The sequence below is a fragment of the Nannospalax galili genome, unplaced genomic scaffold (genome assembly GCF_000622305.1).
Source record: "Nannospalax galili isolate Female #2095 unplaced genomic scaffold, S.galili_v1.0 scaffold482, whole genome shotgun sequence".
Lineage (NCBI taxonomy): Eukaryota > Metazoa > Chordata > Mammalia > Rodentia > Spalacidae > Nannospalax > Nannospalax galili.
This window is the reverse complement of record NW_008347521.1, coordinates 364,888-381,793: the sequence shown is the minus strand read 5'-3', so window position 1 is coordinate 381,793 and position 16,906 is coordinate 364,888. Positions and strand designations below refer to the sequence as shown.

At 41.9% G+C, this 16,906-nt stretch overlaps 1 protein-coding gene across 1 annotated transcript; it reads right to left on the bottom strand.

Moving 5' to 3' along the window:
* Positions 1-14,943: 14,943 nt before the first annotated feature.
* On the bottom strand, positions 14,944-15,960 carry Prr23b (proline rich 23B). The gene has a single exon (XM_008844113.1). The coding sequence runs from the start codon at positions 15,958-15,960 to the stop codon at positions 14,944-14,946; it is 1,017 nt and encodes a 338-aa protein (XP_008842335.1).
* Positions 15,961-16,906: the final 946 nt, after the last annotated feature.

Sequence of the window (16,906 nt, the reverse complement as noted above, 5' to 3'; positions counted from 1 at the left end):
CACACACACAAACACACACACAAACACACAAACACAAATGCACACACACAAACACACACAAACACACACACACATACACACACACACACACACACACTAATTAAATGAAAAATGAATAAAACCCTGAGGACAAAATGGAGGAGCACAGAAGAGAAGAGAAGGAGGGAAAGTGGTAACAGAGTTGGGAAATGTAAATGAAAATTAGTAACGTTTCTAAAATAGTTTTTTGTTGATACCAGGTTTTTGTTTTTGAGACAGGATCTCCTGTAGCCCTAGCTGACCTGGACCTTGTGATGTAAATCAGGTTGGCCTTGATCTCAGAGATCTGCTGGTCTCTGCCTCTGAAGTACTGGGATTAAAGGTACATCAGCTTTATTAATAATGATTTATTTCATTATAAAATATGAGGCAAAGCAGACTAGAAATGGACATTTTAATATTAGTAGTGGTGTGCATAGAAAACAAATAACAAGCACATATACAAAAGCAAGTAAGCAAACAAAAACCTCTTCCTAACATCCCCCAAACCACACACACAAACACACACACATCTCAGGATCTAATTTCATTCTCAAAAATACACATGGAATAACAGAAAGACAAAGAAATCATAGCTGTTACACATTCTACCACACGTGACTTTTGAAAAACATTCTAAAGAAAGTCATGCATAGAGAAAAATTGTTAAAATATAACATTTACTACATTAAAGTCATTCTTCAATCGTTTCCCTTCCCAACCATTCCTTCTCAAGTTTCCAAAGGACATCAGTGTTTAAAAGTCCCGCAGCCCCAACCTGGTCTCATTTGTTTTCTTACCTAATTTCTGTGTTCAGTGACCTAAGGGCCAATATAGCTCCTATAAGAAAACACACAATTAAGTCTTAAAACATAATTTAGTTCACTGATTAAACCCAACATTTAAATTTGATAGTCTTTGTACTTTGCAAAACTTCAAACAGAAATCCAACATTTTTTTTTCATGATCACAAACACTAAAAAGTAACTTTGTAACAACTCAAAGACTAAATCCTAACAGTTTACTGAAAAGATAATACTTTATTTTAGCACTCAGTGAACACATTGCATATCTATTAAATATTCTGTTAAATCTGGACTTCAGTATGCAACAGATAATGTCAAAGAACAATAAGATGCATTAGATGTTTTAAAAGTGCCAGTTTTATAGACAAATACACATGGATGGAGAGGTCTTAGCTCCGAGAGAAACACCTATTTCTGGACAAAGGAATTTCTTACTGTATGCTAAATATGGATCCTTATATTTACAGACACCATACGCCACTCATCAAAGAAGCTTCTTTTTGCAAAAGATGGAGGCTATTATAGAGTTCCACAACTGGCCACACACAGAGAATATATGTCTGAGAGATGCCCAGCCTTAAGTGACACATCTACAGTGGAACCTCCACACCTAAGGCTCCTGGAACATAGTGGAACAAGGAGTAGAGAGAATACGAATACATCCTTCAACTCTCACCAGCAAAACTTCCTCATACAACAGAGTGTGATGCACACAGACGGCCACAACTGGCCAAGTTTTAGAGAATAAGAGACTGCAGAGTGCATGTCCTTGGATAGGACTCCTATATTAAACATCACCCACTTACCACTCAGGAACCATTGTGGAAGAAGGGGGTGGAAAGACAGGGCTGGTGCATGAGCATAAGGAAACAGGCTTTCGGGCCACTGGAAAATTGCTCATATGAACTCACAACAATTGTGACAGTATGCATAAGACCCAGGTCTACTCAATCAGACAAAAACGTGAGGGAAATGAGCAGCAGGCCCCAACCCTCCTGAAGAACTATGGGTAATGATTACGGCCGCATGAAATTCTTTTCATGCTTTTTTTTTTTTGTGTTTTTGAGAAATTGTCACTTTGTAGCCCAGGTAATGTGTCTTTTGGTGTTTCAGGTCTGTAATTCCGGCACTGTAAAATGAATGCAGATGAATTTCAAGTTTCAGAACTCGAAAGTACAACCCTATTGCTGAAGACAACCACATACTTTGGACCCAGGACTTGAGAGTAATGGAGCTGGAACTGACATGGTAACTTCCTCCCTGAAGACTTGGTGTTTGTCTGTGGGCATGTCTGTGAGGCATTTTCTTGATTGTTGAGTGCCATGGGAGTGCCCAGTCCATCGTGTGCAATTGTGCCTAAGTTGTATAAGAAAGCAGACTGAGCATGGGCTGGAAATGTAAGGCAATAAGCAGCATGCCTCTGTGGTCTGTGCTTCAGTTCCTGCCTCCACGTTCCTACCTTGAGTCCCCATCTTGGCTTTCCTCCGTGATAGACTATAGATTATAAGGTGAAATAAACCCTTTCCTCCCTAAATTGTTTTTGGAAAGTGTTTTATCACAGTAATGGAAAGCATCTAGGGAACATAGTATCCAAGAAGCTATGCAAGCTGCCCAGGGAGAAAAACAATCAACGGCCCTATCCAGCTCTAAAGCCTAGGAATCACAACAATGATTGGCCCAGCAAGGTATCTTTTATCTTGGGGGAAAATTACAGCTGTCTAATTGATTCCTCCCAGTAGGAGGGAATCCATGCCTGATACTGAAAATACCCATGGTAAGAGTAGTCACAGACCTTACAGGAGAACTTACTACTGCCACTTTCCTTTTGTTTTCCTTTTGGTCTTTTTGAGACAGGGTCTCCCTGTAGTGCCAGCTGACCTGGAACTCACTATGTAGACCAGGTTAGCCTTGAACTCACAGAGATCCGCCTGCCTCTGCCTCCTAAGTGCTGGGACTATGGGCATGTGCCACCACACCCAGCCTACTACCACTTTTTTAAAGCAGTGTAAATTCTTGCTGTATTCTAAATACTTATCCTTATATTCACAGGTAAGTGTAGTTCTCACCTCTAATCATCAAAGCTTCTTTTTGCAACAGATTGAGATTATTACAGAGGTCTAAAACTAGTCAAAAATGAAGAGAATAAGTGACTGTGGGGTACCTAGCCATAAGTGATACATCTACAGTGCAACTTCTACACCTAAAGCTTAGGGAACATCACTGAAGAAGGGGCAGAAAGATCCTGAGAGGCAGAGGAACAAGGTGTGTGCTGCTAGATAATGCATTCTAGACATGACAGGGAAGCTGCACCCAAAACTCCACAAGGCCTGATAATGACAATACTAGTGACGTGCAAATGTGAATAGGGGAATTTCACAGGGTCTCACCACTGCATGAATAGCTATAATCAATGAATGCTGAAGGAGACAGAGTAAGTTTTTTCCAGGGATGAGCTCCCCAGTAGACTATCTAATAATCCCAAGTAGGCAGCCCTAAACACATGTACATGTGAGCACCACTAAATGAATACAGTGCTTTATAGAAATATATTTATAAATGTATGTATGTATATTTAGCAATAATAACAGAAATGAACAAGAAATTGAGAGTCAGTGAGGAGTCATGGGAGGAGCTGAAGAGGGGAGAAGGAGGAATGAGAATGATGCAAATACAATCCATGTATGAAATCCTCAAAAAATACATAAAAATTATAAAAAGGATATAACATCTCTATCAGTCTTCGGCCCCTTTGAAAAGCCCATCTCTCCTCCATGTTTTCATTGAAACTGATATCATCAAGCCTTTACTTCAATTGTTACCTAGAAGGTAAATTTTATGGGTATCTGTTTAATTACATTTAATCATTGCCATACTGTATGATCACATTTGGTTTCCTGAGGAATGAGTCTCATACTGAGGCCTTAGCTTAGAAAAAGGTGTTTCAATCTCAGGGCAAACTGGGCACTCATTGTCTGCAGTAGCCAGTTAAACCTAGAAGTCCTCTCAGTCATCTTTTCTACAGAGTCTAGACTAGTTTTGTGTTGCCTTTAAACTGTAGGGAGGGAAGATTTTCCTTGCCAATTAGGTCATACTCTAAATAATAGGGTGGCTTTTGAGATTCTTGTACATCCATATTTGTTGCTGCTCTAATCTTATTAATAAGGAAATGGAATAGTTGTCTTTCTTAGTTACTTTTCCATTTTCTTTGATAAAATCCCCTGACACAAGCAACTGAAGGGAGAAAGAGTCAATTTTGTCTCACAGGTCCAGAATCCATGCCATCATGGTGGGGTCATCAAGGAACCCAGGCTTGCAGCAGCTGGTCACATCCACAGTCAGGAAGAAGACAGCAATGAATGCTTGTGCTCAGCTCCTTTGACTCCTTTTATCCAGTCCAGGATCTCAGCCTAGGGAATGGTGCCACTTACAGTGGGCACGTCTTCAACTTCAATTAACATAAAACATTTTCCCCAGGCATGCTCAGCAGCTCATTTCTCAGGTGATTCTAGATCTCCTCAAGCTGACAATTGAGATTAACATTCACAGTGCCCACTAACTGATGAATGGATAGTGAAAATGTGGCACATACACAGAATGGAAATTTTTTCAGCTATAAAGAAAAATGAAATTATGAAAATTGGAGAAAAAAATTGATGAAACTAGGAAATGCACATATTAAGTGACCCAACCTAGGCTATGAAACAGATGGGCCATGTTCTTTCTCATTTATAGATCCCGCCTTCTAATTTTTATGTCTGCACATTTAAGTGGGGGGAGAAATAAGAGGCTTTAGAAGAGAGGGGTGGGAGGGTCACAGAACACACGTGATAGGAGATAGAAAGGGGAGTAGACTGTAGAAGGGCTCAAACCAGGACGGGGAGCAGAGAGAAGAGGGGGAGGAGGGGCTGAGGAAGGGGTCAACCGAAATTAAGTATGCATGAAAACGCCATAAGGAGACCTGCTACTTTGTAGGCTAGAAAATAACAACACTGGATCTATGATTTGAGAAAACTGTAGTATATTTTGAAACTCTATTGTGTCTTCTTGAGTCTGGAGCTCCTTCCAAAAGCTCCTTTTCTCTACACACAGTAGGAGATTATTCTTATAGTCTGTGAGCATCTAATCACCAGGGGAACTTTGAATCTTTGAAGTCTTGTTTGAGGAGCTGGGAAAATCTGAAGGAGCACCAGTGAACTCCTTAGGGGTTTTATGGTCTTCCCTAGGTAAAGGCAAGCGACATTGACTGCTCTGATCTAGAAGAATACAGAGAAAGGTGGTGTTTTGAGACAGTGTCTCCCTATACATCCCAGGCTGGTCTCAGACTTAAAATCTTCCTGACTTCATCCATCTGAGAGCTGGGGTTACCGGGGTGGACCACTGTGTCCAACACGGTGTACATTTAATCATACAAGTCTATGTATCAAGCAGGTCTCTACGATTTAAAATTTCATCAAAATTTTATCAAAGAGCTGGAGGAATATTTCAATCAATGACCCAGTATTACAATAGGAAGATTGGGAAATTACGTGCATTACTTGAAATATCTTACCTATGAATAGTCCGTTTCCTCTAGTGTAGAGGAAACTGTACAAAACTGGCAGTGTTTAATATACAAATAATAAAAAATAAAAAAATATTTTATTTTTATTTTATGTGTATGCATGTATTGCCTGCATGTAGGTGAGTGCACCCGTGTTGTGCAATGTCCGCGGAGGACAGAAGGGACTGTCGGACACCCTGGAACTGGAGTTACGGACAGTTGTTAGCTGCCATGTGGGTGCTGGGATTCAAATCCAGTCTTCTGCAAGAGCAGTCAGTGTTCTTAACCGCTATGCTATCTCTCCAGTCCTCACACATATAAATTTTTTTATTGGAAATAGTTTGGATGTAGCTTTGAGGAGATTCTACTTGACTTTTGTCATTTTTTGACCCTCAGTTTTATTATGGAAAGAAAGATCTTTAGAACTCTTTCTGGGCCAATTCAATAAGTCTTTGCTATCTGGAATGTCTCATCTGTGATTCTTACCAACATGTTCATGAATTAGTATAAGTCAGGCCAGACTGCATCATTTCTACCCAAGGGAAATGTAAACTCTTAATGGGCTATGATAGTACATATCTGCAATCCCAGTACTTGGGGGCCTGTTGCAGAACATTTGTTAGAGAATAATAAAGAATGTCAAGTTTAAGACTAGCCTTAGATTAGAAAATTCTTTCATAAATATTGGTTTTTCCTCACTGTGTCGAGGGAAAATTTTGTAATTCAGTTTATGCTCAAACTTTATTTTTAATGTATTTTTTATTGAATTTTTGTTCATTTCATATATCTTAATCATATTTAGAACCCCTCCCCCATCCCCACCCCCAACAACCGAATTTCATGCATTCTGTCACATAGTTAAGGCCTATCAAGTCAAGCTTTTGTGCCCAGATGTCCCTTGGTGCAAGTTCCATTCACTGGAGTCTAGTCAGCTTATCTAGAGTCATTCCCTTAAAGATCAACTCTTCCCTCACCCAGCATCATGATCAAAATTTAAATTCCACAGTTTCACAAATATTTGGCCCATGAGACTTGGGAGTCTTTAAGGCAAATGATAATGACATTTGGTTCTTGGGAGATTTGTTGAGAAAAGACAGGAGGTTTCAACAAGGAGAACTGGAAGGAAGAGCTTATGGAGATGGTGAAAGAGAAAGACTGGAAGGATGGGGGCAGTGGAGATCTGGATGTAGAGAGGACAAAGAGAAACTTTAATTAGAGAATCAAGTTTAGTTTGTTATTTGCCTTTGGCAAAAAGTCCTTTAATGAAGATGTTTTTGATTAGGAGAATTTTGGAGGCCTTTGGCTACCCAATCTGAAACTGCTAGCCATTGAAGCTGAGAAATCTACTCTCTCCTTTTTCCAAAGTGTCTTTCCAAGTTTTTAAAATGAAATGTTCTGCATAGTAACCACTGAAGGCCCACATTACCCTTGGTGGAATTGTGTCATTCAGAGAAGCACAGGATTAGGAGTGCTGTGAGAGTTCATACGGGGAGCAGCCACTGTTCGTGAGGACAGGATTAGACTTAGAGGACTTCAGGACAGCAGGCAATGGCCAGTCAAATGTGTCAGGGCCTGGACTGGTGGCTTGGAGGCATTTTAAAGAAAATCTGACAGTTTGCACTCTCTAGAATACAAGGGAAGACAGTCGTCAATGGATCAACAGCCAAACCCTCAGAATAAACCATGTAAATGGTAACAGGAACCTCATCTGTGTTTTTGATAACCTAAAAAAATCCTCATTTACGTGGATGGTGTACTGGTCAAAACTATACAGTCACTGGGCTGTGAGGCTGGCTCCAACAGTGGACGTACAGGGCCTGTGACTTCTGGACTCTGTTTTTTTTTTCCTTAAGACGCCGGACAAACGGGACTGATGATAAAACGTAGAACAGCGATCCAGGCCAGGCATAGCTACAAGCGGGACCCTGTCTCAATAAATATAAATAAATAAATTAATTAATTAAGAAAAAGTTTCTGGGAAAGGAGAAACTGGTGCTTGGTTAAGAGCACGTACAGCTCTTACAGAAGACCTGTGGTTCAGTTCCCACCATCCACATCAGGAAGCTCACTATTTCCTGTTAACTCTAGCTCCAGGGGCGTTCATGCCCTCTTCTGGCTTGCTTGGGCACTGCGCTTATAAGCATAAACCCATATACAAATCTTTCAAATCTTTGAAAAATTAGAATAGACAAGAAACTAAGAGAGATCATACCAAGTGCTGGTGCCACACTGGGCTGTGTGGATCCTCAGTAAAAGTTGACAATAAAGTCCGTTTAAGTGAGAAGAAGCAGAGGTTATTCAGATATTTTTTAGTAACAACACTAGGCCATCACTTGCATTTGATGGTAAAGGAAATAAAAAATGTTTATAGTGAAAAGAAAGTTTCAGGTTCTTCAGGAAGTCAGCAGCACGGAGATGTTGGAGATGGGCTGAGTAGTTATATGTAATTGGTTCGGTTTGTGTCTCTCTTAGGCACAGCATGTGTGGTCTTTTCTGGTTGGTCATATGTAGTTAGGGAGAATATTAGGAAATCTGAAGCTGGTGACTAAATTCTCATCATTTTCACATCAGATATTATAGTTGATGGTTAAGTTTCTGGAACTGTTGCTGGAGAGGCTGTGGGTTTGAGTTACACTGTCATGTATGGTCTGCCATCACTTATCAGTGCTTTCAGCCTCTCACATCCTTTTATCCTCCTGGCTAACAAAGGATCTACCTTCATAATGGCATGTACTGACATGACCCTGATCTTCTGAGCATCTCAGTGGTAACTGTGACTCCTACATATCCCTTATCGTTTTGTTCTGTGGTCTTCCTGTAGGCCCTCTCATATGTCATAGCAACTGATGTGCTTTGCGGCCCTATGCAGATCCACTGTACCATGGGCATTTCTCTCCGACCTTGGGATCTCTTCTTCTACTATCTGTCTATTCATTTATGGGACTCTATTTATCAGTATGGAATTCTCTGTTTCCTAAGCTTACCAGAGCTAACTGTAAGAATGCTTGCGCTCTCACACAGGGTTCATGGCAGGTGTTCAGTCCTATAACATGGAAGAGTCCTTCTAAATTGATAAACCCTCTTTTCCAGGGTGTCATCCATTGCCTTCATTCCTATTTCCAACTACTGGTCAGTGTTTGGTGAATCCTATAGCTCTCCTAGTATATGCACAGTCACCTTTGTTATTTACAGTCATGGTATTTCCCTGGTTGGCTTATATTATTAAAAATGGTTACTGGTCTTGTGATGGAGAGGAAGCATGAGTAGATGTTGGTGTAGTTGTATAGTGTATGTTATCGTGACAAGCTGAGGCTCCCGTGACAACTTAATGTAAAGGCAGAGTATCAAACTTTAGCAGTGATGAGCAGGCTATTTTGTAGACAAAGAGGATTGAGAGGGATCTGGGTATTTGAGAAGGTCCGGGAATTTAAGACATGGCAATCTATTTACCTGGTGTCTTCGTCCAGTATTTCAGGGTCCACACAGTGCTGCGGTTCTATTATTGTAGACTTGCCCAGATTGCAAAGGCAGCCTCTTAGTGTACTCCTCCTCCCCTACAGTAAATCTTCAGCCGGGTCTTCGGTTTCCCTCCACCTTTAGCTCCAGGAGACAAAAGAGTATCTGTATACTACCAGATGGTTTAGATCTCATTTTAGATGTTATCAGTAAGTAACCACCCTCCTTTTCCTCAAATCTATTGTTCCAGAAGCAGTCATCTTTGTCCAATTATTAATTAACTTTTTCCATATACCTAGAATTTGCCCTTGAACTCACTGTGTAGCCTTGGCTGACCTTGAACTCCTGGTCATCTTACCTCAGTTTTCTGAGTGGTGGCTTTATAGGTAAGAGCTACCATGCCTGGGAAATATTACTTCTTTTTTTTTTTTTGTCTTTTTGAAGCAGGGTCTCCCTGTAGCCCCAGCTGTCCGGGAACTCACTATGTAGACCAGGCTGGCCTTGAACTCACAGAGATCTGGCTGCCTCTGCCTCCCAAGTGCTGGGATTAAAGGTGTGCGCCACCATGCCTGGCAATATTCTTATTACTATGTGCCTCAAATTTTTCAAATGCCCACGATATTGCCAATGCCAGTATGTTTCTCCCATTACTTCTCAATAAGTTTGCTGGTGAGATCTGTGTTGCTGCAGCACGCCATGGGCTACTTCGTGATTTAACACTATAGTCTGTTTTTGTGAGTCTGTTACATGACAGCTCCTGGGACCAGTTGTATTCAGTCAGTTTGTGAAGACTTTGTTCTCCCTGGAACTTGGGAGAACAAATGAAATAAGATTGGGCAGACGGAGGAATTGAATTGAGATGCAGCTACAAGAGAGGCGTCCCACCAACTCATCCTCTGCTGTGGTCTTGACTTGGGGCACATGGGCTGATCCTATGCTTCAGTTGATTAACAAGGAGGAGGAGACTACCCATGGAACCTGAGAATAATTCCTAGAGATCAGCTAAGCCATTACTTTCCCCATCAACCCCTAGAGAATAAGTATGTAGACATTCCACTCCAGCATTACTACAGCATTAACATTGGAAACTGGGCCACTGGTAATATTTGACACTGTCTTTTGAGTGTCAAATGATATACACTCCATATTGTTGGCTCTTCTGAATTTTCAAGAATAAAGAAGCAGCAAATGCAAAATTCGCAAGCAGAGCAGAAAACAAATTCCTCCTTAGGAATGCCCATAAACCAATTATTTTTGGTCTAAAAGAAAGTAGTGCAGCAGGGTGTGGTGGTGTACACCTTTAATCCCACTTGGGAGGCAGAGGCAGGTGGATCTCTGTGAGATCAAGGCCAGCTGGGGCTACAGGGAGACCCTGTCTCAAAAAGACCAGAAAAAGAAAAAAAAAAAGAAAAAAAAAAGTGATGTCATAGATGCTACCACAAAATCTTGGATATTAAGCCCCCCAAAAGTAATTATTAGGGACTGGAGAGATGGCTCAGTGGTTAAGAGCACTGGTTGTTCTTGCAGAAGACCCGGGTTTGAATCCCAGCACCCACATTGTGGCTAACAACCATCCCTAACTCTAGTTCCAGGGGGTCTGACGCCCTCTTCTGTCCTTCTCGGGTACTGCAGAACATGGGTGCACTTACACACATGCAGGAAATACACTCACACACGTAAAATAAAAATAATTAATTAAAAGTCTTATTTTAAAAAAAGTAATTATTAAGCTAACTGATATAGAATTTGAAATAACAATGTTTTAAATTTTTTTAAAAGACAAAATAGATTAACATCCAAGAGGCAGAAAATTTAGGTAAAATTGATTAGAAGTTGTGAAACAAGAGAAAATTGACTTTAGACACCACTTAATTGCCAACCCAGTCTAAGGAACTTTTGGCAACTGATGGCTGCTGGCAGGGGGAGAGATGGTTTCTTACCAGGCTCTAGTGGATGGACCCATGCTGAGTGACATGTGGGGACACAAATCAAACTTTATAAGCTGTATTGTATATATAGTGGAGGATATTGAATTGAGTGGGAGGCAGTGGGGGGAGGTGCAAATGTGGAAAGGGATCTAAATGCCATCAAATTATATTGCATGAAAATCACAAAAAATTCAATAAAAATTTAAAGAACACACTTAATTATTGGTTTAAAGAATGAGCAATGTAAAGCAAATATTGTCTTTAAAATTTTTTTAAATTTACTTTTATGTGTGTGTTTTGCCTGCATGTAAGTTCACCAGTGCATGCAATGCCCACAGAGGCCAGAAGAGGACATTGGATCTCCTGGAACTGCAACTAGGCATGGTTGTTAGCTACCATGTGGGTGCTGGGAACTGAATCTGAGTCCTCTGTAAGAGCAGCCATTGTTCTTAATCACTGAGCCATCTCCAGGCCCCTGAATATTGTCTTTAAAAAAAATAGCAGAAATTTGAAAAAATTGAAGTTCATTGTGAAAGAGAAAATATATTACAATAAAGGCTATGAATATATAGATAATAAGAGACATGGGGGGAGACCTTGATTAAATAGGATCGCCATTTTATATCAGCATTGTAGAAACTAGAGAGATGAGTTCAAAGGTCTGAGAGAAAGATTCCATCTCCTTTTGATTGGTATTGTGACTTTCCCATTCTTAGTCCTGAGCGTATTATATCCCCAGCCCAATATGCCATTAAAAAAAAACTGACTTTAAGAATTAATCTTAAGATATATTTCACTGAATTCCAGCTGATGGATTTCTATGACTAAATACATGAATGTAAAACTAAAGCAAGAAGATTAATTACAAAGAAATGAAAATATAAATTGAGAGAAAACTTCTCATCTGCATCAATGAACAGTAGGAAAAAAAATCTTTACAGGGATTGGTGAGATGGCTCAGTGGTTAAGAGCACTGGCTTGGGCAGGGCATGATGGTACACATCTTTAATCTCAGCACTCAAGACAGGCAGATCTGTGAGATTCAGGTCAACCTGGTATACTTAGTGAGTTCCAGGCTAGCTGGGGTTACAGAGAGACCCTGTTTCAAAACAAAACAACAGCACCCCCCAAAAGTGCACTGGCTACTCTTGCAGAGGACCCAGTTCAGCTCCCAGCACTCACATGATGGCTAGCAACCATCCTTAACTTCAGTTCTAGGGGATTCAACGTCCTCCTCTGGCCTCCACAGGAACTGCATGACATGGGTACGCTTACATGCACAAAAGCAAAACACTCATACACATAAACTGAAATAAAATCTTTACACTAATGAGAGAATATAGATATGATTTTAGAAGTGCAAACACAGCTAAAATAGTAGCTTGTAGGTATAACTAAAATATTTCTAGACACAAAACTAGGACTTACCACACAGGTCACAGAGGAAAGAATTCTTAGGAATTTTTATAGGGTGGTCATGACTATTACCTTAGTCCTTGTGAAGCTGAAGCAGAAAGAAGATTGTAAGTTTGAAGCAAGCCTGGGCTACACAAGGAAATGCTATTGCATAAAAGAAAATTGCAGGAACAGTTAGAAGACAAATGAGGAGCTGGTGGGATGGTTTAGTGAGGGAAGGTGCTGGCTGCCAGGCTTGATGATCTGAATTCACGGCTTAAAACACACAGAGTGGAGGAGAGACTAAACTCCTGAAAGCTATCCTCTGATCTCCACATGTGTACCATGGTACCTTCATTCCCTCAAATAAATAAAAGTAAAATAAAAGACAGGAAGAATGAAGTTGTGAAGTATACGAATAGAAAGTAGGATAGAAACTGGCAACACCTTGATAAATCTATATAACAATTACTAATGCTCCTAAAACACCTCTTTGTTAATATCAGTTACGATTGAATCATTAATGATTTCATTATAAAATATTGGGCAAGCCTGAGTAGAAATGGACATTTTTTTAAGAAATGGACATTTTAATATTAGGAGTAATGTGCATAAAAACAAATAAGAAATGCAGGAATAAAAATAAACAAAACCCCTCCTTACCTTCCCCCTATAAGATCCAAAACCCAAAACGACAGAAAGAAAACATCCCAGGGTATAAATTATAGTCTAAGAAAATCACACAGAATAGCAGAAATTCGAAGAATCACAGTTGTTACAAGTTCTAGCACCGTAAGTCACCACATGAAATGATGTTACAGAGTCATGCATAAAGAGAGAAGTTATTAAAATTTAACACTTGATACTTAAAGTTACTCCTCAAGCATTTCCCCTCCAACCGTCTCTTCTCAAGTCTCCAAAAGGGCATCTAGTTTTTTTAAAGTCCCGCAACCCCAACCTGGGCTCATTTGTTCTCTCACCAATTTCTGTGTGTTCAATGACTCAAGGGTCAACACAGCACTTATATGAAGACACACAAATGATTAAGTTTTAAAAACTAATTTAATTCAATGATTAAATTCAACATAAAATTTGACAAAGTCTTTGTACTTAGCAAAAACCAAAACAGAAACTCAATGTTTTTCTTTGATCAGAGACTAAACAAAGACAACCAATCCTTTACCAAAAAGGTAATGCTTTTTGATAAAATTTAAGTCAATGCATTGCAAAGTACAGGAATGTCTCTACCAAGCACAATGTTCAATATCTAACAGAAAATGCTAAGAAAAAAATAAAAAGCATTAGAAGTGTCAAAAGTGCCAATTTTCTCATTAGAGATATTCCTCTCCTTATCCACAAACCCAAAGACAGCACACACGTTATTAAAAAAATTAATAAATTTTGTTGCATATCTAATTAACATAAGAATTATCTCTGCATAGTCCTAACAATGAACAAACTAAAACTGGGATCTTATAATTATTAAATCTTACTATATAATTTTATGACTCTAATTATTATAACCTCAGAATTATGACCTTCAGAACAGGAGAACTGTATTAAAAACACACAAGAAGAAGTAAAAACTCAGTTCTTCTGGGCAGAGGAAAACCACTCCCTTCCCCCAATCTTCAAATCAAAACAAGCTTCCAAACAAAAAATGCCCTGTCAACATAATTTCCTTATCTAATTATTAAAAATAAAAGGACACAAGACCCTTGCTTCCCTTTCTCAATTTGTTTTATAAAGAGCAAACACGTATGTAGAACAATCTAGCATGTAGCTAGATTCCCCCTAAAGTAGGCACAAATAGGAGAGATTAGGGCCAAAGCCCATTAGACAAAAGCGTTACACTATTAATTACTAATGGGTACTAGTTAGAGTAATGACTCCAATTTGGGAGAAAAAGGGTGCAGTTATAGGGGTGAATGTGTAAGGACAAGTGCTTAAACTGAAGTCAAGCCAGGATAGATGAAATACCTTAGGGTCACTTCTGTACAAAAAAAGGCTTAAGCAGCCAATTGTAAAACCAGAAGTAGATGATTTTCAAACAACATACTTTTTGGTGGAGATGATCTTTCTTCCAGACTTCCTAGTCAGCCACTAAGATGCATTCTTTGGTGCTGCCCACAGAAAAGCCAAGAATCTAGTGGTCCTAGTCTGTATATGTGCTCAGGGTTGACCACTTGGGATCTGATAATCTATCAGGGAACTGTCCCTGGAGAAAATGGATTCTCCACCTTTCAGTAGCCATTGATTGCCTATAACTCATCTGGAGGTGTGACCTTGGGAAGTCTCCCCCATCCTGTGCTGGCATGTCACCTGGAGTTGCCATTATGCAGATCTTGCTTAGGCAACCATATTGCTTAGATTTAATGGGTACAGCTCCCCTGTCTTATCTAGAAGATACTATCTAGGAACAGGGCTTGGTCAGATCTATCTATCTATCTATGTATCTATCTATGTATCTATGTACCTATCTATGATCTATCTATCTATCTATCTATCTATCTATCTATCTATCTATCTATCTTCTATCTATCATCTATAATCTATCTTCTGTCATCTATCTACACATGTAACAATAATCACTAAAGAAGAGATAAAAAATTAGGAGGGAATGGGGGGATGTAGAAAAAATGAGAGAGGAGAGGGAAGGACGGAAATGTAAATATACAGCACTCATGAATAAAAAAAATCCAGTAAATTTAAATTATAAAAAAATTTACAAAAATTAAACACCAAAAAAAATCTGTCATTCTAACCTTGTAGATTGTGTAATTCTCTCACAGGACGCAGTTCATTCATGGAACAGTCGCCTCCGGACCTTGCTCTGAGGGCGTGGAGACTGTGGAGGGCGCTGCTCCTGGGGACTTGGCGGAGGAGACGGTGGCAGAGGCTGCAGTGGTGAGCTGGGGAAGGGCCTCAGCGTGCAGCTGTCCAGGTCCCAGATGGACGGTGGATCGAGACTCTCCGCACTTGAGGAGGACACCGGAGACCAGGGCTCTGGGACTCGGTCCTGAGGCCAGCGCATGGACGCCCCTGTGGAAGGAGGGAAGCCCTCGGCCCGGCCAGCTGGAGCATCCATCCAAGGTGCCAGGATGCCTGGGTCTGCGTCCCAATCACCCGCGTCCTCTTGGCAGGCGATGTCCGGGACCGACTCCCAGGGTTCCTCTTTCATGACGAAATCGAGATGGTTCCGGGGCGTCAAGATGCCTGGGTCCGCGTCCCAATCACCGGCGTCCTCTTGGCAGGCGATGTCTGGGACCGACTCCCAGGATTCCTCCTCCATGACGACGAGGTGGTCCCGGGGCATCAGGATGCCTGGGTCCGCGTCCCAATCACTGGCGTCCTCTTGGCAGGCGATGTCTGGGACCGACTCCCAGGATTCCTCCTCCATGACGACGAGGTGGTCCTGGGGCGTGTCCAGGGGAGCTGTCACCTGCAGGCCGGCGGGCGCGTGTTCCAGCCGTCCAGGGCTTGGGTGGGCGCAGCTCAGGAGGCCCTCGGGGACCAGGATGACGGTGTGTCCTTGCAGCGACACTTGCAGGAGCGAGGTGGGCTCGGGCTGCAGCAGCAGGTCGACGCCGTCCAGGGTCAGCTGCAGGGCGCAGCCGGAGGCCAGGAGCACCACGGAGGTGGAGGGGAGCGCGGCGCTGGTGGGCCCCGCGGGGGCTTCCAGGCCGGGCGTTGGCAGGGCTTCGGGGCCTGCGGGCTGGTGGAGGCGGCGGCGCTTGGCAGGACCCGGTGCTTCGGGCTGCGGTGTCCAGGAGGGCGCGGGTTCGGCGCTGGGGCTGCGGGGCCGGACGCCCAGCATGTGGACGGCGCTGCGGGGCTGGCGAGGCGCGGGGTGTCGGGTGCCGGCAGGTGCCACGTGGCTGGGCACCAGCGGTGTGAGCCACAGTCCTGGGCTCTGGGGTAGCGGTGCGGGGTCGAGCGTTGGGTGTGCCCAGCCTTCCTGACACACAGCGGGATGCTCACTGAACGCCAGTTGTATTTCAAGTGACAAACCGGAACCAAAGTCAAGTCGGGAAATGTCACGGCTTGGCTCCGCCTCAGAGGCTCCGCCCAGGAGTGTGGGGCTGACCAGTAAAGGCCGTAGTTTGTAGGTCCACGTGGAAATGCTTTCACGTGACTCTGTAGAGACGCCATTCTGTGTCTAGGGCTTGGCTACCGCGTTGGCTTCTGGGTCTCCTCACTTCCACCTCAAATGTGTAGTCGTGAATTTGAGGTTAAAGTCTCGCGAGTGAAAAGTCCCAACACACTGAGGCTTGAGCCCCCATCTTAGTCTTGATCTCTATAAGAATTGCCCTCATTCCACTCCTGACCTAGTAGGCATTAGTTTTCGAGTGTATCTTAAGCATCTGTCAGAGTCCTGAAGAATGTAAAGCCAACATGCTTTGTGATCATAGCTCTGTCATGTTATGCTGTCAGCTGAATTACCGGTTTACTTACAACTCGGAGGAATATCTGGTTTTAGTCCACTTGGCAGATGATGGAAAAGTCCTGTGGAAGGATTACCACCTTTTCCAGAATCCAGCACCTAGCTGAACTAGGTCCGGCTTCTCAAGCCCCGCCCAATCTGATAGTTAGGCAGCAGTGCTTTTGATTTGTGTGTCGCTTCGGTGCATCTGTGTGTCATATCGACATGGCGAAACGTTAGCAGGATGAAATAGCCAACACTAGTTTTTGAAATAAACGATACATCAATAGATGATAACAATATAGTTTTTATTGTACCAGGATATTTTGTTCCTTTAAAA